This window comes from Strix uralensis, chromosome 17 (assembly GCF_047716275.1).
Source record: "Strix uralensis isolate ZFMK-TIS-50842 chromosome 17, bStrUra1, whole genome shotgun sequence".
Classification (NCBI taxonomy): Eukaryota; Metazoa; Chordata; class Aves; order Strigiformes; family Strigidae; genus Strix; species Strix uralensis.
In genome coordinates this window covers 7152674-7173440 of record NC_133988.1, presented here as the reverse complement: position 1 = coordinate 7173440, position 20767 = coordinate 7152674, and the positions used below count along the sequence as shown (strand labels likewise).

General features: G+C 39.3%; 1 protein-coding gene across 4 annotated transcripts in view; it reads left to right on the top strand.

The window, feature by feature from the left end:
* The window catches only part of CABIN1 (calcineurin binding protein 1), a 119935-nt gene that overhangs the window by 89572 nt on the left and 9596 nt on the right, over positions 1-20767 (top strand). For all 4 annotated transcript variants that reach the window (XM_074886821.1, XM_074886819.1, XM_074886820.1 and 1 more), the window contains exons 33-35: positions 62-700; positions 1159-1233; positions 14853-15144. In XM_074886821.1, coding sequence (XP_074742922.1) covers positions 62-700; positions 1159-1233; positions 14853-15144 — 1006 coding nt within the window. The remainder of the gene's footprint in view (positions 1-61; positions 701-1158; positions 1234-14852; positions 15145-20767) is intronic.

Below are 20767 nucleotides of genomic sequence, written 5' to 3'. Positions count from 1 at the left end.
ATAGCTGTGCTCAAACACTTTCTGATTTCAATAATAGAGAAGAATGACTTCTTTTACTAAGGTTTCAGAAGATCAGAGTTCCAAGTCTTCTAACCTTGCTTCAGGAAGGATGACAACAGACGTCTCTAATAAAACTAGTGCTGAAGAGGGGAAAGATGTCCTTCCCAAAAAGCCAGTTTTATCAGATGGAGTAGTACATAGTACTGAAAATGGAGTAAAGGAAGTGACCCAGGGACAAATTCCCAATGCTATGGATATATTGGAACAAGAGGACAAGAATGACAAGGAAATTAAAGAGCTCCCTGGGCCTGGTTCAGTTGAGCCTATGGATCTTGATGGATATTCCAATGACCCTGAAAAAATGGATTCTTCATGTAAACGCAGTGAGCCAGACCGTCTTCAGTCTGGCAGGAACTCAAAGGAGAGAGCTCCAGAGAGCCGGACTCCAGAACTTTCTTTGGAAGAGCTAAGTATCAGCTCAAAACATCAGCAGGCAGCTAAAGGAGTAGTTCAAGCAGTACCTACAGAAGAACCTGTCCAGAGATCAAGCCGGAAGAGGAAATTACTTGAGGATGTGGAGTCTGGGAAAACACTTCTGCTTGATGCTTATCGAGTATGGCAGCAAGGTCAGAAAGTTATGGCCTATGACCTGGGTAAAATCGAGAAGATCATGTCTGAAACGTACATGCTGATTAAACAGGTAAAGTATTTTATCAGTAATTGTAATTTCTCTGTGACCTCAGACATGATTATAGAGTAACAATAACTGCCAAACTAAGCAGTGTAAAATTGGTCCTATATCTGTCCAAAAGTTGGGGAGATAAATATCTCTCAGAGGACCACTCTCTTGACAAGACCACTACTGGATGTGGGGGGCGGGAAGTAGGACCCTCCATGTTTTGGAACTGTATTTCTGAAATCAGTTAAGAGCTATAATACCAATTATGTGGGGTTTGTTCATGCTAAATGTTAGTTTGAATTGAGAGTCGTGTATCTTTGAATATATACTCCTGAATAACTGAAGATAACTGTTCTGCTGTAGAAGTGCTGCTTCTCCCCCTTACTCCTATGCTCTACATCCCCATTTGATCTGAATTTAATTATACTTATGGATGAGCTAAGTAATTATGACTTCATTAGTTGTGATTCTCTGTTCAGGTGGACGAAGAAGCAGCACTTGAACAGGCAGTCAAGTTTTGCCAGGTGCATATGGGAGCATCAGCACAGAAACAGGTAAGCTTGGTGAGGTCCCTGGCTGCTTGTAGGCAGCTTTTATTACTTAGGCTGATACAATCAAGTCTATCTCTGAGTATTTGCAGCAGTTGGAAATATCTACTTTCCTAGTATTGTTGTCATCTAAGATAAGTTGGGCCGCATTAGTGTAGGGAGCTCATCGCTTTTGTTAGGGTCATTGCTACTGTTTGTGTCAGACTTGAAGGACAGTTTGCGTGCCCAGAAGCTTTCAGGGAAACCCCAGTCAATCTTCAAAATGAAATATTTATGGCACGCTACAGTTTTCTTAATGTCCACATCATTCCTCAGGATTTCATGGATGATAATTCTCTCTGATCCATAAGGGCTAACAACCTCATCAACTCTTCCCTTGCTAACATTGCACTCTACTCCAGGGGTACCAAATATTTTTTCTCTCAACTTGCGTAGTTGAGAATCTAGTTTTAACTCTTATATTACCCAGTTTGGTTTTTAGCTTGTAGTTTCTGGGTTTATCCAGTGAACAATTATAGAGCTTTAAATGGATGGTTATTTATCAGTCCTTAATGTGAAAGCAAAGCCAAGAAGTAAAGTGGATGAATGACATGTTTAGTGGTCATTCATTTTGCCAGCAAACCATCAGTTGAAAGCTCCAAAGTATTTTCTAGTTTTGTACTTCCTGTAATTTTTGCCACCAGCACACAATGAAGCAGTTATTCAGCAGATTTTGACTAGAAGATAAAATACATTTTGAAGGAAAAAAATCTATGTTCCTAGTTAATAGTCTGTGTTTTAATACTGCTCAGGGCTTGGTGCGTGTTTTGTGTTTTGAAAACATTGTGTTATTGATTGCTAGCTCTCAAAAAGTAATTAAAATAGTTTTTGTTCAAAAGTACTTGGAAAAAATCTGTTGTTATGCAACTTACAAGCCTTCTGTTGCCTTTGAGTTTGTCACAAGTGGTGGTCTGTATCCATGCCTAAGTTTGTAAAACAGGAGATACCTCTAGGGTTTTCTGTACGAGAAAGGTAGATAACTGTATGTTGAAACATGTTCAGTACTAATTTAAAGTCGAGCTCTTTCAGAAATGTGTTGAACAAACTTGTTTTATAAGCTGCAGAAATTTATTCTGGTTTTCTGCGGTTGTCTCTTCTGTCCTTCAAGTATCTCTTCTCCTATTATTTCATCTTCCCATCATCTCCTGTAACTTCATCTTCCTGTCATGTGTCTTACCCAGTAGAAGTGTACAAGGAGAAGTACATGCTGTGACTAGACTGGAGATATCCGCACACTGCATTTCAACTTGTCACTTACCAGGAAAAAAGCATTATGGTTGCAGGGAGGGGGAGAATTGCCTGCTTCTCCATCACTTGATTCTTTCCCTAGGCACTAATGTTCATAAAAACTGAAGGACAGTAAAAGTCTTTCAGAATTTCTCTTCATCCTCCAAATTTGTTTGAGGCTTTTCTTCTGTAAAATACGCCTATCTCTGCTTTGCAAAAGTATAAGCTTTTGAGGAGGTACATCTCTGATGTTAACAAGTTAAATATTGTCTCAATGTGAAAAGGATTTGAATACCTATCTCACCTGTTCTTCAAATTAAAGGCATTTCTTAAACCTCCAGATAATTATTCTAGCTTCTGAAGCGAACCTGGTATATATCACCAGAACACTGCCTCTGTTCTCTAGATCTTTTAAACCTAACCTCGAATAATGCACATTGCCTGGTCCTCACTTCAGTGTGTTTACATGAGTGACAAATGCCTCTCAGAACTAAAGGGTGACTGTGTTGGAGATGCTGGATAATAGGTAGAAGAACTTACAAGGTGAACCTTCTGTACCGTATATAGAGGTAAGAGGTGTTCCCTTTAGGTTTTTCTGCCTAGTTGAGCTGAAGAAAGTTGAGGCTGTGGGTCAACTCCTGTAACAAGGTTTAGTGCTGTCTACTCTGCAACTTCAGGAAAAGCAGAGATTTGTGTCTTCTGTGGAAGGTTCCAGATACTATTTTTTTTTGTTTGTTCCCATTTAAGATATGTGCCTTCCAGTGGAGCTTGAACCTTGTGTTTTCATGAGCTATTCTCTTGAATCTGTGGGTACTTGTTCTCCTCATCTCGTTTTGATGAATGTTGTTTTACTGGTGATTATGGCTTGTCTGGGAGGGTGGAGGAAGTTCAGACCCTCATGGCAGACTGTTACACAGCATTTGTGCTAGACAAGAGTGCCTTCACACTAAATTTCTTCCTGAAATGGTGTTAGTTTTAGTTGTCAGGAGGTGTGCCAACCTGTGTTTTTTCCCTGTGCTGTGTAGAAAGTCTGAGTCTTGAGTATCCATAAAAGTTTCCAGTTGTTAATACTGAGATAAAAATTATCTAAGAATGTGTTTAGTTAAAATGTGTGTTTGTACAGTGCATCTCCTAGCGGAGTGACAGAAAAGGATGTAAAAGGAGTTTTTCGTTATTAGATTTTCAGGGAACTAACGTTCTCTAATTTGTGTCCCTCAGGAAGTCAGTAACATTTTTTCATTGAACTATAGCAATGAACAGAAATGTCAAGAGACGTATTCTAGTGGAAGTGTTTCTTTGCTCATAGTCTGGTATTTAAGATTTTAATTTTTATTAAAAAACAAATCTTGGCTCAGCCTGTTAAGAATTTTTTCATTTATCTTGGGGGGAGGGGAATAGATGTCATCACACTGTGATTTATGACTTCAAAATAAAAAGAATTTGCTAATAAGCTTCTTTAAAAAGTAATGTTACTGCTTGCTTTTTGGATGTATTCACCTTTTTAAAAACCACTCGACAAGCTCAGATATATCAGCCAAGTTCCTTGCTGGGCTTTGTTGAAGATTCTGGGAATGTGATTGCTATGCCAGCTCTTCCGGCAAAGTCAACAGTTACTCAGGCCCGTGGCAAAACATCAGAATGGTGAAGAACCTGCACACAAACCTGAAAGTAGATATAGTAGGTGAGCTGGTATTAACTGCACTGGAAGTTATGAGATTTCCTGTTAAATCACTTGAAATAAAACCTATCTCTTAACGTGATGCGCTTTGAAGTTTGTAAACATTGGCTTTTCGGAAGCAGTCCCAGCTAATGAGATTATTACAAACTGCAGTCTCATTTTCATCTGTTTCTAGCAGGATCTTGTAAGCTGTGTGAAGCTGCCCTACTACTAGTGTAACATTATGAATTAGTGTGGAGACACAGGAATAGCCACTCTTGTAGACATCTGTCTGTTTTCAACAGACTGAATCCTGTTTTATTTAAAATTGGCAAGTATTTGCCTTCTGTAAACAAATGATGTCATGTATAGAGCTGCTGCAGCCCAGAGAAGTGCTTTGTTTTGGATAGTTTGAGTAGGTTTAGAGGGCCTGTGGTTCTTCAGTCACTTATCCCAAGAAATTGACAGTCAAAAAAAAAAAAAAAGTGGACACAAAATCCACCTTGATATATGTCTTTCTCTGCTGGCTGTTATATTTTACGGTTCCAGGCAGTATATTATTTCTTTACGGAAGTTTTCATTTGCTACTAAAATTAGGAATTATTTGAATTATGGCTTTTCAACTTTCTTCCAGACCAGTCAGAGTTTTTAACCTAAATATTTAACAACTCCATTGAAGTCTTTTTATATGCCTCTTCAGGCATAAACAGAAAACAATACAGCAATCAGTAAGCGGAATTTGACAAAGTGGGTTGTTATACTTCTGTGATGAGATCTAATCTTTTTAATAGCTTGGCAATGCTGTGGTCCTTTCAGTTGATTTCAGAAATCCTCTGCAGTGCTCAGGACTGATGGGATGTTAACATGTATTGAGCCAGTGAGACTCTAGCATCTTCTACAGTCAGCTAAATACCTGGGGAAGTGGCTTAGAAAAGTTGGCTCCCAGCTTTGAAGAAGACAGAAAAAGATGGTGGTACAAAACCTTGCTACGATAAGTTCCTGTGCTCCTGGAGAACTGTTGAAATTGAAGTATTCTCGATTGAAATACGACACATCAGCAAAGAAATTGATGTAGATATTTTGTCATGAGATCTTGCATAGGGTGGTGACATACCCTGCTCGTGACAGGGGCAGAAGGTTGTGTTTCAGAAGGGGGTTCTTTATACATGTGGCTGCTGTTCATAGTTCGGGTGTGGCTTAATGTCTTTACAGGGTGCTTAACAGTGTGCTTGTGCTTAGGCTGTACTACCTCTAGCAGAAAGGTGTACCTGCGTGTACTCCATATGGACTTGGATAAAATGCTATCGCAGTAGAGCTCTACAGTGGTGAGGAACCTTACCAGTTAAACAAAATCAGTCAAGCATCACCTTATCAATTAAACATCTTCTCAATCTTAATTGAATTTAACTCTTACTTTCAGGTGTAATTGATGTTTTCCCGTAGCGAACACAATTTTGCTTTACCAAATCTTGATAATGAGGGCTTTGAGTTTTTAATGTCTAATGCAGAAGCAGCTGAAGACCTGTAACAGTCATTCAAGAGGCAACCAAAGAGAGACTTGTGAGTTTGAAAAAGCTGCTAGTAAATACAACATAAATTAATCCATGTATATTACAGGGGGGAGATTTTAACTTATTGAACAATTTGTGCTGTGTTTGTATTAAACTAGGTTCAGTGTTACTGCAATAAGTATTTACTGTTAAACCATAACGGTGAAGTAAAATCTGAGCTTGTAACACTATCTAAGCTGAAAGTGAAATGCGGGAGGGGAAGACTAAAACATGTGCAGTTTTTTGTTTTTAATAACAAGGAAAATCCTTTATGGTGTGTGGGAACAGAGTAGTGTAAATGGACGAGATTCCAGTAATTGATATAAAAATGTATTCACTGTTAGTTGCTGGGAGATTTCTTTCAGTATTCCAAAACAACAACAGTAATAATTTTAAGAAGTGATGTATTTGTCAGCTTCATCACGCTTTGGTTCAAAATCTAAAAAGTGGTGATGCAACATTCTTAAACACTGATAGTAATGCTGCTGTTTCTTTCTTATCATATCCTCAGAGTTAAGAGGACAAGGGCAATATTGTCTGATCAGTTTTCAGTGTTACAGAAGATTGTCCATCAAACACTATGAGAATAAATACCATTTTATCTGTTACAACAGTGTAATCATCAGCCCTTCAGAGATTTTGTTTTGCTGCTTGTTGCGTATCTAACTGCTCTTGTAGAATGCATGCTGAGGATTTAACAAAGTATCTTCTCAAATACTCACGTTTTCTAGTATTGCCTATTGACCCTTTAGCCTGTTGCACTGTTTTTAAAAATAAGAGACTAAAGTTCTGGACACTACTTAAATTTAGTTCAGACTATGGCAGCTTTTGAAGAAGTGTCTATGACCACCGGTAATGACCCATCAGGCGTGGGGTTGTGACTCCAAAGACATTTAATTGCTTATGCTAGTATTTAACGTCATGAAGTGAGTAGTCCTGTAACTGGAAAAGGTGAGAGAGTGGTAGCCCATCTCATCTGATGGGCTTTTTTGTAACTGAGGGAAGAAAGTAAGTAGTTCTGTTCGAACTTATGAGCTGTGATGGTGTTGGAGTTTTCTGAATTTTTTTTGTTGTTTAAAGTAACATCCTCTGGAAGAGATGATAGTGAATCATAGCATAAGAACATAGCATCATTGAATCAGCACTTTAAAGTGAGAATTGCTGCTAGAAGAAGTAAGCCTGCTTCCTTGGTGGCTGCTCCTACCTGTGCTATGGTATGTGTTCCTCTGTGCTGGCACAGGCATTTGTATGGCCGGGCAGCACACTGCATGGGAGAACAGGTGTGGCTGAAAGTCATTCCTCTTTTTGTCCTTTCCCATTTAAGTTCTTAATTGTGAGCAAGGTTTTTCATATACACACATCAAATGGGCTGAAGTTGCTATCCAGCAGTGGTCACTGTGTCATTAGTAGTTAAGTTACTAAAGTTACACTAAAGATTAATTCGCCTAAAGATTAATTCACTTTGTGGTCACGCAGCATTTTGAAGGATGGTTGTTCTTTTCTTTGATTTTCTCAGTCTGAGAATGTTATCAAAAAGATTTGCAGAGATCCTGAAAGCAGTCAGCTATTGCTCTGAGTTATAAGATATATTTTTAGTTCTTGCCAACTATGATTTTCATATGAAATTAATGGTCCCTGGAAATGGAATACCAAGGAGGCCTTGTTGAGGGAGAATGAAAGATTAAGAGGCAGACTAGTTTGACCTTGACATAGCATTATACTTAAATGTGGGGTCCTAAGGACCAAGGAGGGGGTGTGCTGGCAGAAAGCAGTTGTGAGTTTCTAGATAATTAGAGAATTTCTAATAAGCCTTTTCACTGACTGCCTAAAATTGATCATATTAAATTCTTCATTTTATATATAACAATGATGTCTGTGATGCTGTTAAGGATGTGTCAGCATGGGAAAGTTATTGCAGCACAAGCTAGGATAGAGCTTTGTAGTGCACAGAATATTCTATTAGTGCATGTGGAGATACTTCAGTCTAAGAACACATCTGCCTTTTTTTTCTTGACTTGCAATATGAAAAGGTATTTTTATTACTGTGGGCTTAATATTGAATGCCTTAATACTGAAATTACAGCTTTCACCAGTGTTGAAACTGTCATGACAGGTAGCCTAAAGAAGACAGGTAAAACTTTGCGATTGTGTATTAGGGTGTACTGTGTATCACCAATCCTGAGAACTGAATCTATATAAAACAAATAGCTTAAAACATTGCAGACATCAACATTGCACGCAGGGCTGGATTTAACATCTCTAAAAATACAAGAGCGTTCAAAGGCAAAGTTCCAAAATGCCACTAAGTCTCTGGTCCTGTGTTGTGACCCTTGAGAATGTGGGGCTGTATGTAGAAAGTCCTAGTAATGGGTAGCGTTGTAGCAGCTGAAATTTCTATTGGCTCCTCACAGTATAGTATATCATCTAAATGTCATGAGAAGGGACTATTTCAACATTGCTGAGTTATTTAAGACTCACTGCTGCCTTAGCCAAAAAAATCCTTGCTCTGGGACCAACTCCATCCCTGAAGAGTGAGGGAGAGAAAAGAAATTTTCAACCACCCTTTCCTGCTCCAGCTGCCAAACTTCGAGCTCTCCCTGCACCATTCTGACTGATGAAATCCTCCCTTTCCCCTTGGCTTCACTCGCCTCTTCCAAAGTAACACATCCATGACCACCTTCTCCCCCTGTCTGGTTCCAAACTCAGAGGGTACTCCTTGTTTCCTTCTCTAACCTGCAGTCAAAACTCCTTGGCAGCTTTCAGTGTCAGCTCTAATTAAACATGATGCTTCATGAAGAAGCTGCCACTAGAATCAAAACAAGTAAATTTTATTATAAACACAAAGGCACAGTCAGGTTATGCAAATCAGCCATGCCTTTCAGGCTCCTGGCGGGCTGCCAGCGTGATCCCTGATTTTATAAAGTTTTGCTGCTTCTGTAATATAAAAGCAGTATTTGTTGAGGAAAGGCACTGTTTTATAGCTGCTACTCTAGTTCCAAAACAGGTGACTGAGGTCTTTTCTCCTTTCGCCAGTGTTTAAATCGTCCCAGTGCTGGCAATGAGTTATCTTAAACCACAACCTAGTCCTGGAGAATTTTAGGGGATCATAGGTGATGGGCTTGCTGTATGGGAAGTCTGCAGCTGGAACTGCACACCACCTCAGAAGTGCTCAGACTGACTCTGGAGCATCAGTCTAGTGATGTTACAGTCTCTATGTTGGACCTTACAGTGAATGTGACATTTTATTTGGAACAGAAGAAAATTATCTTCTGTGAGTGAAGCTAGAGGGCACTTCAGTGGTTTTTTTCCCCTTCTGCCATGAAATGCAGTCAGCACTGTGGTGACACGGTCTTTTAGGCTTTTGTCTTCAAGCAGAAAACTTGAGAGTGACTTGTTTGAACTGCCTTGAATGTCTAGAGCATTTTCTTCTCGAATTCTCACTTTAAAAAAACCCCCAAAACAACACAAAACAACAAAGCACCAAGCTGTTCTCTTCAAGAAACAGCTAAAAGCCTTCTGTAAAGGCACTTTGCTGGGGATGGGAGGAGATAAGTAAAATATTAAATAATTAGAAAATAATCATCTCTAGTTCTACCTCATGTGTTTTCCCCCCCTTTTTGTTCCACCCACATGCTGCTAATTTTCATCTTCCTGCACATCAAGACGTCAGAGACTGCTTACAGAAAAAGTTGTTTTTCCTGAGTTGTCTGTATGCTTTATTAATACAGCAAAGATGACATGAAAGGAGGGGGAAGAAGGAGGTGGGGATAGAGGGGACAAAAGGACGAGCTCTTTCATGGTCTCACCCCTACCAAAGGGTGACCATTTTGTTCACTGTTGCATTTGCCAGTTGCCATGGCATCCCCCTCTCACTCTATCCTGGAGGTGTATTCTTGATATAATTAACAGCTCTCCTCCTTCTGTCTCCTGCAGAAAGCAATCATTAAGTGAACATGAAGGAAAGAAAAGTCACTTTTTATCTTTTACTTCGTCTATCAATGTTTTTCATTCTACTACCCTATCTCTCTTGGTCCAATAATGATGTTTTTGTGTATGGAAGCATTGCTGGAATATGGCTGCCTGTGTAGAGCAGGACATTAAGCCCCTGCATGTGTTTGTGTAAATGGAGGATTTTGTTAGGCTAGAGGGCAGTTCAGTCATATGTATGTAAACCTTTCTTTTCTGTATATAAAACTGTAATCTTAGGAATTACGGGGTTCTTCAGAATCTGTATCATGGATATTGCTGCTAGTTCTAATGTACCTTGAAGAAAACTTCCAGATGAGATTTTTTTTTTCAAATATTGCAGCAGAGAAATTGAGAAAAAATATGAATAGGCATAGTTTAATTAAAACACAATATTGAACACAAGTTGGAGTGGTAATATTGTGGAATGTGGCCAGCATATTGTTCAGCCAGTTTGTGACAGCTTCCAGGCTTTGTGGTGATGGGCTGGTATTCTTTTAAAAAGGTGCACCTTTTGTTAAGGTGGATTCTGACTTCAGTCCCACTAGGGTGCTAAACTCAGGCATTTAAAAAAACAACAAGAAAATGTTATGTAACAGTTGCAGTGCCAGCATCTTTCATTAGGAAACTTCTGTTGGGAAGACTGTTGCTTTCCTTTTCTAGGGAACATTTGATTGTTACTTTTTCCCACAGCCCCAGAGCAGTGAGACATTCCAGAAGTAGTATCAGTAAGGTTCCTGTAGGATTTCCTTGTTTTTCAAAATGTGTTTCATTTGTTCAAATGTGGTAAAAATAAATCCTTGGTCAGGTTGTGTGGTTTCCAACTTTGCAGATAGTCTATGAAGTAAAGTTTTTCTCATGTTTTATCTTAATGCTCAGTTTCTTTTTGCTGCTGCTGTTGTCTCGCTACTGAAGTGCCTCACTAGGAAACTATAGGGAGCTATTTTTTCCACTAACATCTGTGAAAAAATTCTGCACTTTTGCTGCTACTTTTCTTGGTGGTAGGTTGTCCCAGTGCTGGCTTTCCTGCATTTTCTTTACTTTTTTTATGTTAGCTTTCAACACGGGAAGGGTTTGTCCAAAGCCTCTGTGAAGCTGAATGAACTCTTTGAAAAGAGGAATATGCTACTTACTCATTTAAATTTCAGCTTTATATAGACTTCATAACAAAGAACATTTTTGCTAAGTATTTTAAAGAAGAGCAGGTAAGATAGTGGATATTTATGGAAGTAATGGTCTGTTTTTCTCACCATCTATGACATGTCATTTCGATATTAATAACCCTTAAATGATTCTTCTATCCACTTTGATGGTATAGTAGTCAAGGCAAAAGTAGTACTGCGTACGCTTCTCTTCAGTACCTCATCTTGTTTTTAAAAAAACGGAAGGAAGTCCAATCTTGACTAGATGAACCTGTAATTACAATGAAAGATAGGAAGAAAGCAGATAAGAGTTTTCATCTTATTTCAGTAATATGCACTTGTTCTGTAAGTAGCGTCCTCATCAATGTAAGAAAAGATTCCTTTTCTCTTGATGACTAAAGCCACTTCATAATAAAGCTACTGTATTTCAAATGCAGTGGTGGTAATAGAGATGCTCAGTATGGTGAGGTCGATTGGAGAGGGGGAAGGAGAATTTCTGTAGTTTTGACTTAGAGCCACAACAAAGTAAAAACTAAGAAAAAAATCTACTAATGAGAAACCACAGAAAACACTGGTAAAGGATTGTCACTGCTTCTCAGTTTCCTAATGTATATTTGTGGAAAATAATCTTTAGTGTGTCTTACTGCTAGTATAGCAGTAGACATAGATAAACATAAAGTGCTTGTGGCAAATCCAAGACTCCCTGTAATGAATTTTTTGGGGTTTATTTTTCAGATGAAGTGTTACAGAGTCTTGTGTTTTCCTGGAGGCAATCGCCTGCAGGACGATGAAATGTGCCCCTGTAAGTTTGGAGTAGTATAGTTAGTGACATTGCCCCTACCTGGGTTTTGTGAGTAGCATCACTTGCTGATCAGAGGTGCTAGGAGTTACTGCCCCTACATTAAAACCAAAATCTCTTAAAGAAAAGAACATGCAGCTCACTGTGGTGCTTGTCTTAGCTTTCTGCTTACAGCTTTTGGGTGGTCTTCAGTTTCTGGGTCCAGCAAAACATACGAAGCAGGGTAAAATCCCTTAGGGCCTCTTGAGTTGCAGAATACACAGTAGCCATGGGTGGGGGTTTTTTAATGCCTTGACTTCTATTTTAAAGATAGCTTTCTCCTTTTTCTTCCACTCCCACACCCGCTTTTGAGAAAAGAAAGTCATTGAGAGGGGTTTGGGTTTTTTTCTTCTTTCAAGGTCTCTTTCATTGGGTTGAAAAGAACCTGTCTATTTACAGAAGCCTTAGATGACTCCTCACCAGGTCACATCTGGAAGGTTCCCTTTAAGGTTGCCTTTCTTTGGTATAAGGCTGCACTTTTTGATTACACATTAGAACTTTTAGTCATGATTTTACTGAGGCAGAAACATCATGTTAGTTTCAGCTTTATTCTTTCGTGCAAATAAAATGTTACTCCCTGTGAGCCAGGTTGATTCTATGCAAACTAACCTTACCCAAACCACAACTTCCTCTGGAGGAACCAATTCAAAATAAAAACTGATTTATTTTTCTTGTCCCTGATACAATATCTTCATTCTGAGAGAAATTAAATATTAATTTGGTTCCATCTGTGTATACCAATGAGGGTTGTTTCAGTGTCAATCTTTTCTCTCTATGTGCTTGATCATCTACAACTTACAGGATGGCCTTTCTCTTTTCAATGTTTGTCACTGCCTCCATTGCCTAGTTACATGCGTGTTGGCCAACCACTGGAATTCTACCTGGCAACCAGTTTCCAGTGGCATTCCTCAGACTTATACCAGGGCATCATCCTCTCTGATGCCTTGGATGATGGAATGGAGTGACCCTTAGTGAGTTTGAGTGACACCAACTTGGAGGGCATGGTCAGTATGCTAGAGAGCAGGGCTACCTACTGTTCAAAGGAACTTCAGTAGACTGGAATATTGCATTGACAGGAACTACCTTGAATGTTTGTCAGAGTCCTGCACCTGGGGTAGAATGCCCCCTGTGCAACATAACTGGCTGGGGAACAGCTCTGCCAAAAAAAGATTTGAAGCCCTGGACAAGTTGAACACAGGTCAGTGGTGTGCCCTTATGGCAATGAAGTCATAGAGAGCTGGGTTGCCTCATCCTGGAGAGAAGACTAATGGAGGGTGGAGATACGGAATTACTATCTTCAGCAGAGGGGCAGGAACCTGATGAGAGGCACCATTTAAAGCTGCAGCAAAGAGAAATTTGGATGAAGTGATAGGAAAAAAATGTTCACTGTGAAGTTGGTAAAGCACTAGAACAGGGGCCCGGGTTGGTGGTGGAATCTCCATCGTTGGCGATATTTGGAACTGGGCTCGACACAGGCCCTCAGTAAGCTGATCTAACTTTGAAGTCAGCTCTGCTTTGAGCAGGAAGTTGGACTAGAGACCTCCAGAGGTCCCTTCCAGCAGGAATTACTCCATGATGTTGTACTCCTCTCGCTAATTTTTCTTCTGAGTACCGTCCAAATATTGCTGAGTTACTTTCCAAACGTCCTCTCTCTGTTTCTGGAAATAGCTGTGCATTTTTATAGAAATACAGTTTGAGATGCAGATATATTTTTAACAACTATGTACCTAACTAGTAGTACCTTCATGTATTTCTGCTGAAAAAATTTTGGCTATAATACAAGCACAGAAATGTGAGGTTCTACATAATGTATTATGTAAGTTAATGAAGTGCATGGGTGTGAAGGGTTTTCCCTCTAAATCACAGCTGAAACCATTTCCTCTACTGATCTCACTTCTGGCTTAATGCTTTCTTCTGCAGTTTAATTTCCCTCAGGTTTGTGTGATCCCATTTGTGCGTCTTGAGACCTTTAGTTCTAGAACTGATGCTTTAAACATCAGAAACTTGCTGGTTTCAGAGGTAGAATAGACCTTTTCTGATCCAATAAGGTAATTGTTGTGAATATAGCTGCTATATTTTATTTGGCAGGTTTTAATCATATGCTCTTTAGAGCTTGATTAATCAAATTCAGGAACTTCAAAAATACATTCCACCAATTATTTTTAAAAAAATGTGATTGTGTGCTTTCCGCCTTTTGAATTTTAAATACGTATTTTCTCCAGCTGAAATTTACTCTGTTCTCTCAGTGAAATTCCGCTGACTCTTCTGGTATTTTAATAAATCTTTGGTCATCGAGGACATTAGGGCCCAATTTGATTTTACATTTGACAGCAGAATTCTGTAAACACTCATACTCTTATCACCATGGTTAAAATGAGTTTTTCTTCATGGTAGGGGTATGAGACAGACCATTAAACAAAGGTTCCATTCAACTGTATCTTTTACAGTCCAATAAGTCTCCATTAAATTAAGATTGTAAAGAGCATGAAATAAATGCATTCTGTAGCCTCACAGGCAAGAATACTTTGTTTGATTGCTGATAAAAATTACAGAGAAGATACTCGTTTTATGGGTACTTTTGTTCCCTTCTTTGGTGAATTTGTGTCACGCTCTACCTTCTGTCTATATAATCAATGACACTGCGTTAAATTCTTAGCTCTGGCTTTGGAGGAGGGCATCGCTCTCGGTGCCACTGTTACTTCTGCAAAGGCAACGGGACACCAGTGTTACTCAGTTCTGCAGTTATTGGGAATTTACGATTTGGAGTTTGGCTGATCACTTTGCAAACAAAACATTTTTCTGCTTTCTCCATTTCTTCTCACATCATTCACTAAGAATAATTTCTTTTAATAATTTGCAAATACTCTTAAAGCACTGCAGATCTGTTTGTTCAGGTCAAGGGTTTGTCAACATTTTTAAATGAAAGAAATCTGTTCATAGGAGTTTGTAATTCATGCTGAGTAACGGTTCAGGAAAGTATGTTATGATGTGATGGATTTCTTAAAGCATTGTAAGTGTGAATTGAATAAATGTTCAAGGAGAAATGTTTATTTATAATAGTGATTGGTTTTATATTCACTTTAGAGTGTTTTCTGTCTACAAAAAGTTGTATTGCTTGCAGTTGTCACTGAAGCAGGTAGCTTATGCAGAATTACTTGCACGTATTTTTCTCACTATCTCTGCCTGCCCTTTTTTGTTTCATGTAGTCCACAGGAGAAGCACCCACAACTCCAAAGCATACAAAGGACAACAGAGAGAGCTTCTTCCCAGTAACACCAGCCACACTGCATCCTACCCCGGTGAATCCAGACACTGTGACTCCTGAAAATCTCCTGAGACTGAATGATCTGCATTCCAAATCCAAACCAGCCTCTTCCTCTTCATCCTCCTCCTCCTCAGCGTCTTCAGTACCTCCATCCCAGGAGTCACACAGGGACACTGAGCACCTCCGGAGTCAAAATGCTGAGACTGCTCCCAGCATGAGTGATCTCACACGTGGTAAGTCTCAGGGAGACAACGGTTTGGCCCTCTCTAATCAGTTTGTCAAGGCCATGTGGTGAGTCAGTGCCTGAGTTCTGATTCTGTCCCTTTTTCTGCTCACTAGACCACATTTAAAAGGCTACACAAACAGAGATTTTTGTCTTGGTCCTGAATTGGGCACATCTAAGTAATTAATACATATTTTAATTACTAGGCTAAATTAAAAGAATGGTCATTGTCTATGTAGCTTGCATGTGAAATCATGGAATAGCAGCCTAAAAATAGTTTTAAATAGAGAATTTAAGTCTCTAGTAGCATAAAAAAGCCCAACCATTTGTTTTAGTCTCTTCAGAGAGGTGAAGATCTAGTTCTTTAAAATACCTTAAATCTTTAAAAAAATCAGAAGTAATTATAATTGAAATAAACTGGTGGACAGCCTACATCTGACTTACAAGTGCCTGATTAACATAATTAGATGCATAGATATCACTGCCCTGTATATGTGTGTGGAGATACATAACACTGAAAATTCCAAGCTTCTACATGGTTCATTAAGTTAGTGTATCATGACTATTACTTTTCACATTTGAGAAAAGAAGCATCTGGCGGGACTGGAATGTTGGGAATACATTATTTATAGCCCTAGTATGTTTATGTGCAATGTTAGAGTACAGAAGAGAATCAAAGAAACACGTGCTATAGCACGATCATGTGGTTTGTTTTGGACTGTGTTATGTACCTGGTCCTATACGGTTTGTCTAGGTGAGGAACGAATTATATGAGAATACTGTCTTTACTGCTGTCATGGCAGGCTGGCTTGTTAGCAGTAGTCAGAATCACTGTGCAAAGGCAGTACTGATCCACTTTGGGGAATGAAGTAGGATTAAACCCAATTTCAGACTTGCTTTGGGTGCCCAAAAGAGATGATTGTGCTTATGTGTGGGACACTGTGCGTGTTAAGGTGGCAGAGCACCTGCCATAGCCTGTACTTTCTTGCAACCTTAGCAGGAACACTGTCTGAAAAAGCATCTGCTGCTGCTTGTGCTCGCTCCATCTGTTCACAAGCTTGGGCCCTAACACTACTCACCAAATGCCATAGACAAATTCATAGGAGCCTAGATAAAGTTATGAATGAACCATATACATAACAGGTATTGTGGAAAGTGACAGATGAGGGAGGATACAGTGGAAATAGTGCCCAGATTTGTAAGACTTAATGGTGCATATAATGTTAATTAATAATGGATAGAGTGTGATCTAGTCTGGATGTTTTGTTAATCTGGTATTGTGACTTCCTGAAATTTTTGTCTGTATACTTACGGTATTTTATTTCTTTCCATATGTAATCAGCCTTGGCATCTGAATGCATGTAGTATTCTGAATTCATGAGCAACAAAGAGCAAATTAGAGTGAAATCAGTTTTCCCACTTTGCTAATCTCTAAGTACAGGACAAAACTGAAATTTAACATCCAATATTATCAGTTGCATTATAATAATATAATTTTCCTTTTTCAGAAATCCAGAGAGAGATTGTCTTAAGAGGGGAAGAAAGGAAAGGGGAGTGATAAGGGAAGGAATGGATTAGTCAATGTGTAAACCATGTTTGTTACTGTCCTTATGAAGCTAAAGAATGGAGTTGCATGCTGTCGTAAGATATCTTGGGAGGCTTGTTCAACAGGGAGTAATCCGGGTTTGTGCCTAGATAACAGGAGAAAAAAAAGGAATCCTCTGTGAAGCTGCTGTACACTTACTAAGGAGACTGGTAGGAATGACAGTGCAGATAAGAACTCACGCGTTCTTTTGGTTTTCAAACAAAACTCACAAGCATTGCTGACGTGCTTTCCTCTCTGCAATTTCCCAAGCCACGTTGCAGTGATTGGAACGTTTATTTTAATCTTTTGACTTCCCAGGCTTTGTTAGGGTTGTAAAGTTACATATTGTTCTTTCTTCTTTCATGCTTTCTATACATCGTCTTGGTTGAGGGACGTGGAAGGGTTAGCTGCCAGAACTACACCCCTGAAACTGTGTCTGAAGATCGAGAGGTTCTCTGTGCAGAGCTCTCATTCCAGTGCTGAATGCATGCGTTGTATCTGGCTTTCTGGCTCTCAGACCTATCTGACAGGTCATTTCTCTAGCTGAGAAAGACACCAATTACTGCTGTGTCCTTTATTTTTCTTTTTAATTCTCCTACCTCTGCATCCACCTCCTCTAAAAAGGATTATTTATAATTCTGTTACAACCCTTTTTAATCTGCCTTCTATTAGCTCTGTTTCTGTAGAAACTCCTCCCATTTTTAATCTGTTGTCATCTTCTTTGTCTCTTGTCACCTCCTCCTGTATCTGTTTGTTCATGTGAAAGTATTCCACATCAGACAATATTAGCTGCTATCATTTTCTGTGACTTCATCCAGAAAAAGGAACAGCTTTCCAAGCAATGTTGATGCTGTGCCACTCATTTCTTATGTAAATATTTTAGTGAGATTTTGTCTAGTACATGACTAACTGGTACAGAATACAGCGTAATGAAGTCCAGCAGCAAAGTGATGATAGTGGTAGTTTCAGCACAAGAGCTTCCTATGTTTAGGCATAAATGTACATTGGACTATTAGCCTTTGTGACTCAGCCTAAAATTTTCTCTGAGAAAACTAAAACAGGGCAGTTAAGATAAACCTTCTCCAGCCTGTCACACTGTTCCGGTATTATACTGTTCTAAATTGTTGAAGAATCTTAACATTTTCTTCTTTTTCACTATTCATATTTTAATAATGATTCTTAGGAGGAATGAACAGGAAAATGTTCACATCTGAGTTTTGATACCAAGAGAAGGTTTTTACACTTGGAATTTTTTTAAAGTTATGTGTTTTGCTTAAAGCCAAATGGGAATATAAAATCAGAGTAGAAGAGTAACACCCACCCACCCCCACCCCTACCCTTAAATTTTTGTTCATTTAAGGCCTAAGCATTTCCACATCAAAACAAGGCCATGATGTAGTTGTCCAAACTTTGAAATTCAGAGCTAAGGAAGACAATTCCTTCTGAATTGTGCAGGGAAGTTGCACTCCATAAGCCGTGTGAATATCCTGCTATAATTTCAAATGTTCGTTATCTAGGCAAAACATCTGATATGTGACCTTAGGTTGATACTGAGTTCTCAGAAGACTGAGGCAGTTTACATGAGGGAGAGGGAAATACTGCAAACAATGTCAACTCTCTAATTTTGCATTGACAGGATCTGTCTTCATATTAAATCAGTGCATGGCACAAGGGTTCACCTTGATTCCTCACAGTTTCTGGATATCCAGGCATCAGTGGACACCCACAATCCCTGTTTGTGAGTGAAATAATGGAGATTGTAGATTGCCATCCCTAGTTGAGTTTAGCCACGTACTGATATCAGTGTCTTCTGATCTTGCTTGTCAGAAATTTCTAAAGACAAAACACTGATTTTTAAGAGCCTGTAATTTGGTGTACTGAAAACTTTCTGCTTACACAAAGTGCCTGAAGTATTTAGCCCTGTTGGCTATGCCTTATTTTAACTATGGATTTCAATTCAAACCTTCAGGTACTTTTTAGACAACTGGAAGTGGTAACATTCAACCTTCTTAATTGCAATTTTCTGCTGAATTAAAAATCATACTTTAGAGCACAGAGTTCTTCTCAACAGATGGCTCAAAAAAAGCTGAAACACAGAAAAAGACTGGCCAAAGACCTGTGGCCTCATGTAAGCCACCTTCATTTTGCAGTTACCTGGTATGAGGGTTCTCTTTTAAATGCATGTGTTCTTCTACTCTGTTTTCTTGTGTCACTTGTAGGCAACTTACTTTCATTACTTTCTCTTTCATTTCCCACGTTGACTTACTGTGTTTTTTGGCAGCTGTCTTCCTCAGTCCCAAGGCTGAGTTCCTCCAAGGCTTTGAAAACTCTTCTTTAAATACTTATAACCCCATGCCTTTTGTACCATCCTAGGGTAGAAGCTCCTATCCACCTGTTAGTGACTGCAAAGTCACTAATAGAAGTCTGCCAGGCTGCCTTCAGCTAGCTCTGCATTTGCTCTTTCTGATCTCTTGCTGCTTCAGCCTCCTTGGCTTCGTATTCTGCCTTCCCCTTGTCTGATCCTTGCTTTTCATGAAGCTTTTTCTTTTTCACAATGGGTGCACTCTGAAAACAACTTCACTGCTGAATGTCGGCAGGGGGTTTCCTGTTTGTGAATGACTTTTTAATTCCTTTTTGCTCAGTGCTCAGACAATTCCAGTCAGTCCTGTCTTTTCCTCTTCCCTTTGGAAGTACGCTCATTTGCTTTGTTATCGCAACAGATTCATTCCAGAAGAGTTTTTCGGTACACTTAATGTCTGTTTGTGATCTTTACCCTTCATATTTCTTAAGTTTTATTTATTCAATGCAACAGTGTGCAGAAAATCCTTTGAAATTAAATCTGTCAGTGTTTTTATGTACCCATGTTAGATCAGTAAGAACAAATAGGACAGGAGCAGCAGCTTCCCAACTGTGCCCTGTGAGGTGATGGTGTGTAGCCAGGGGTTTAGTGCAGTCTGGGCAGGTCTGTGGTCCAAGAGGCTCTCTAGCCCTGTGCACACTTGGATCCCCCTGAAAATCCCAGGGAGTCACTGGGCTATGAATATCTTACACTAATGGAACACATTTTCTGGAGACCTTTTGTAGAAGAACATGGTAATGATGCTATATTGTTACAATATGTTTCAGTTTCACTAGTTTTAGATTACTGCCAGCAGCATAAAATTTACATATATTCCTGCACAAATGAAGACTAAAGAGAGATCTAGTTGTAAGCCTACTGCACAGGTGTTACGTTACTTACAAAGTTCTTAGAAAATTGTGGGGTGTCATTATATTTTAAGAGATTTTTTCTAACAGCTGCTTTTGCTCATTTGCATTGTGCTTAGCTGGCTGTCAGACTAAAGAGGGATGAAATACTGACAGAGAAGGAAAGGTCTTACGTGTTTCATTAGATAACTAGTGCATAAAATTCTGAAGCAGTAGACCGCAAATGGGTGACTTACTATCCACGGGTGCTACTGTGTGATGCGCTCCAAATGATGTGTGCTTGCCAAGTTGGATGTTTTAACAGATATCAATTAGCTGTATTTTTATAATGCCATTTGAAAGTTCATGTAGTTGAATATCTAACCGTTGTCTTTCATCTAGGCCCATACTTTTTTCTTTTAATTGAAGTTTTGCTTTGTTTTAAAGAGAGAGAGAGAATGTCAGTATTGAACTTCAGGGCTTTTCTTTCCCGACATGCACGCCAGCTCTCTGCACCTCTAGAAAACTTGTTAGTGACAGGAGATGTTTCTGGACACGGAATCCACTCTCTCTGCTGTTAGACTGGCCCTGGCGTGGCTGTTACAGGGACCTGGTAGCTTGGGAATGAGTGTGGGCCAGGGACTATTTCCAGGGAGCTCTTTAAGAGCAGCCACCTGTTTTAAGTTTTAATCACATTAATGTTGTTCAGTGACAGCTGACCTTGGCATTAGGAAGCATTTTGGGGTATGTCTCATATAATTGTACAGTAGACTCTCTGTTCAGGACCCTAGCGATAAATATAGCAGTATGCCATGCTATTACAGTGTGAACTTCTGTTCACCAGACTGCTTGAATTTCTTTC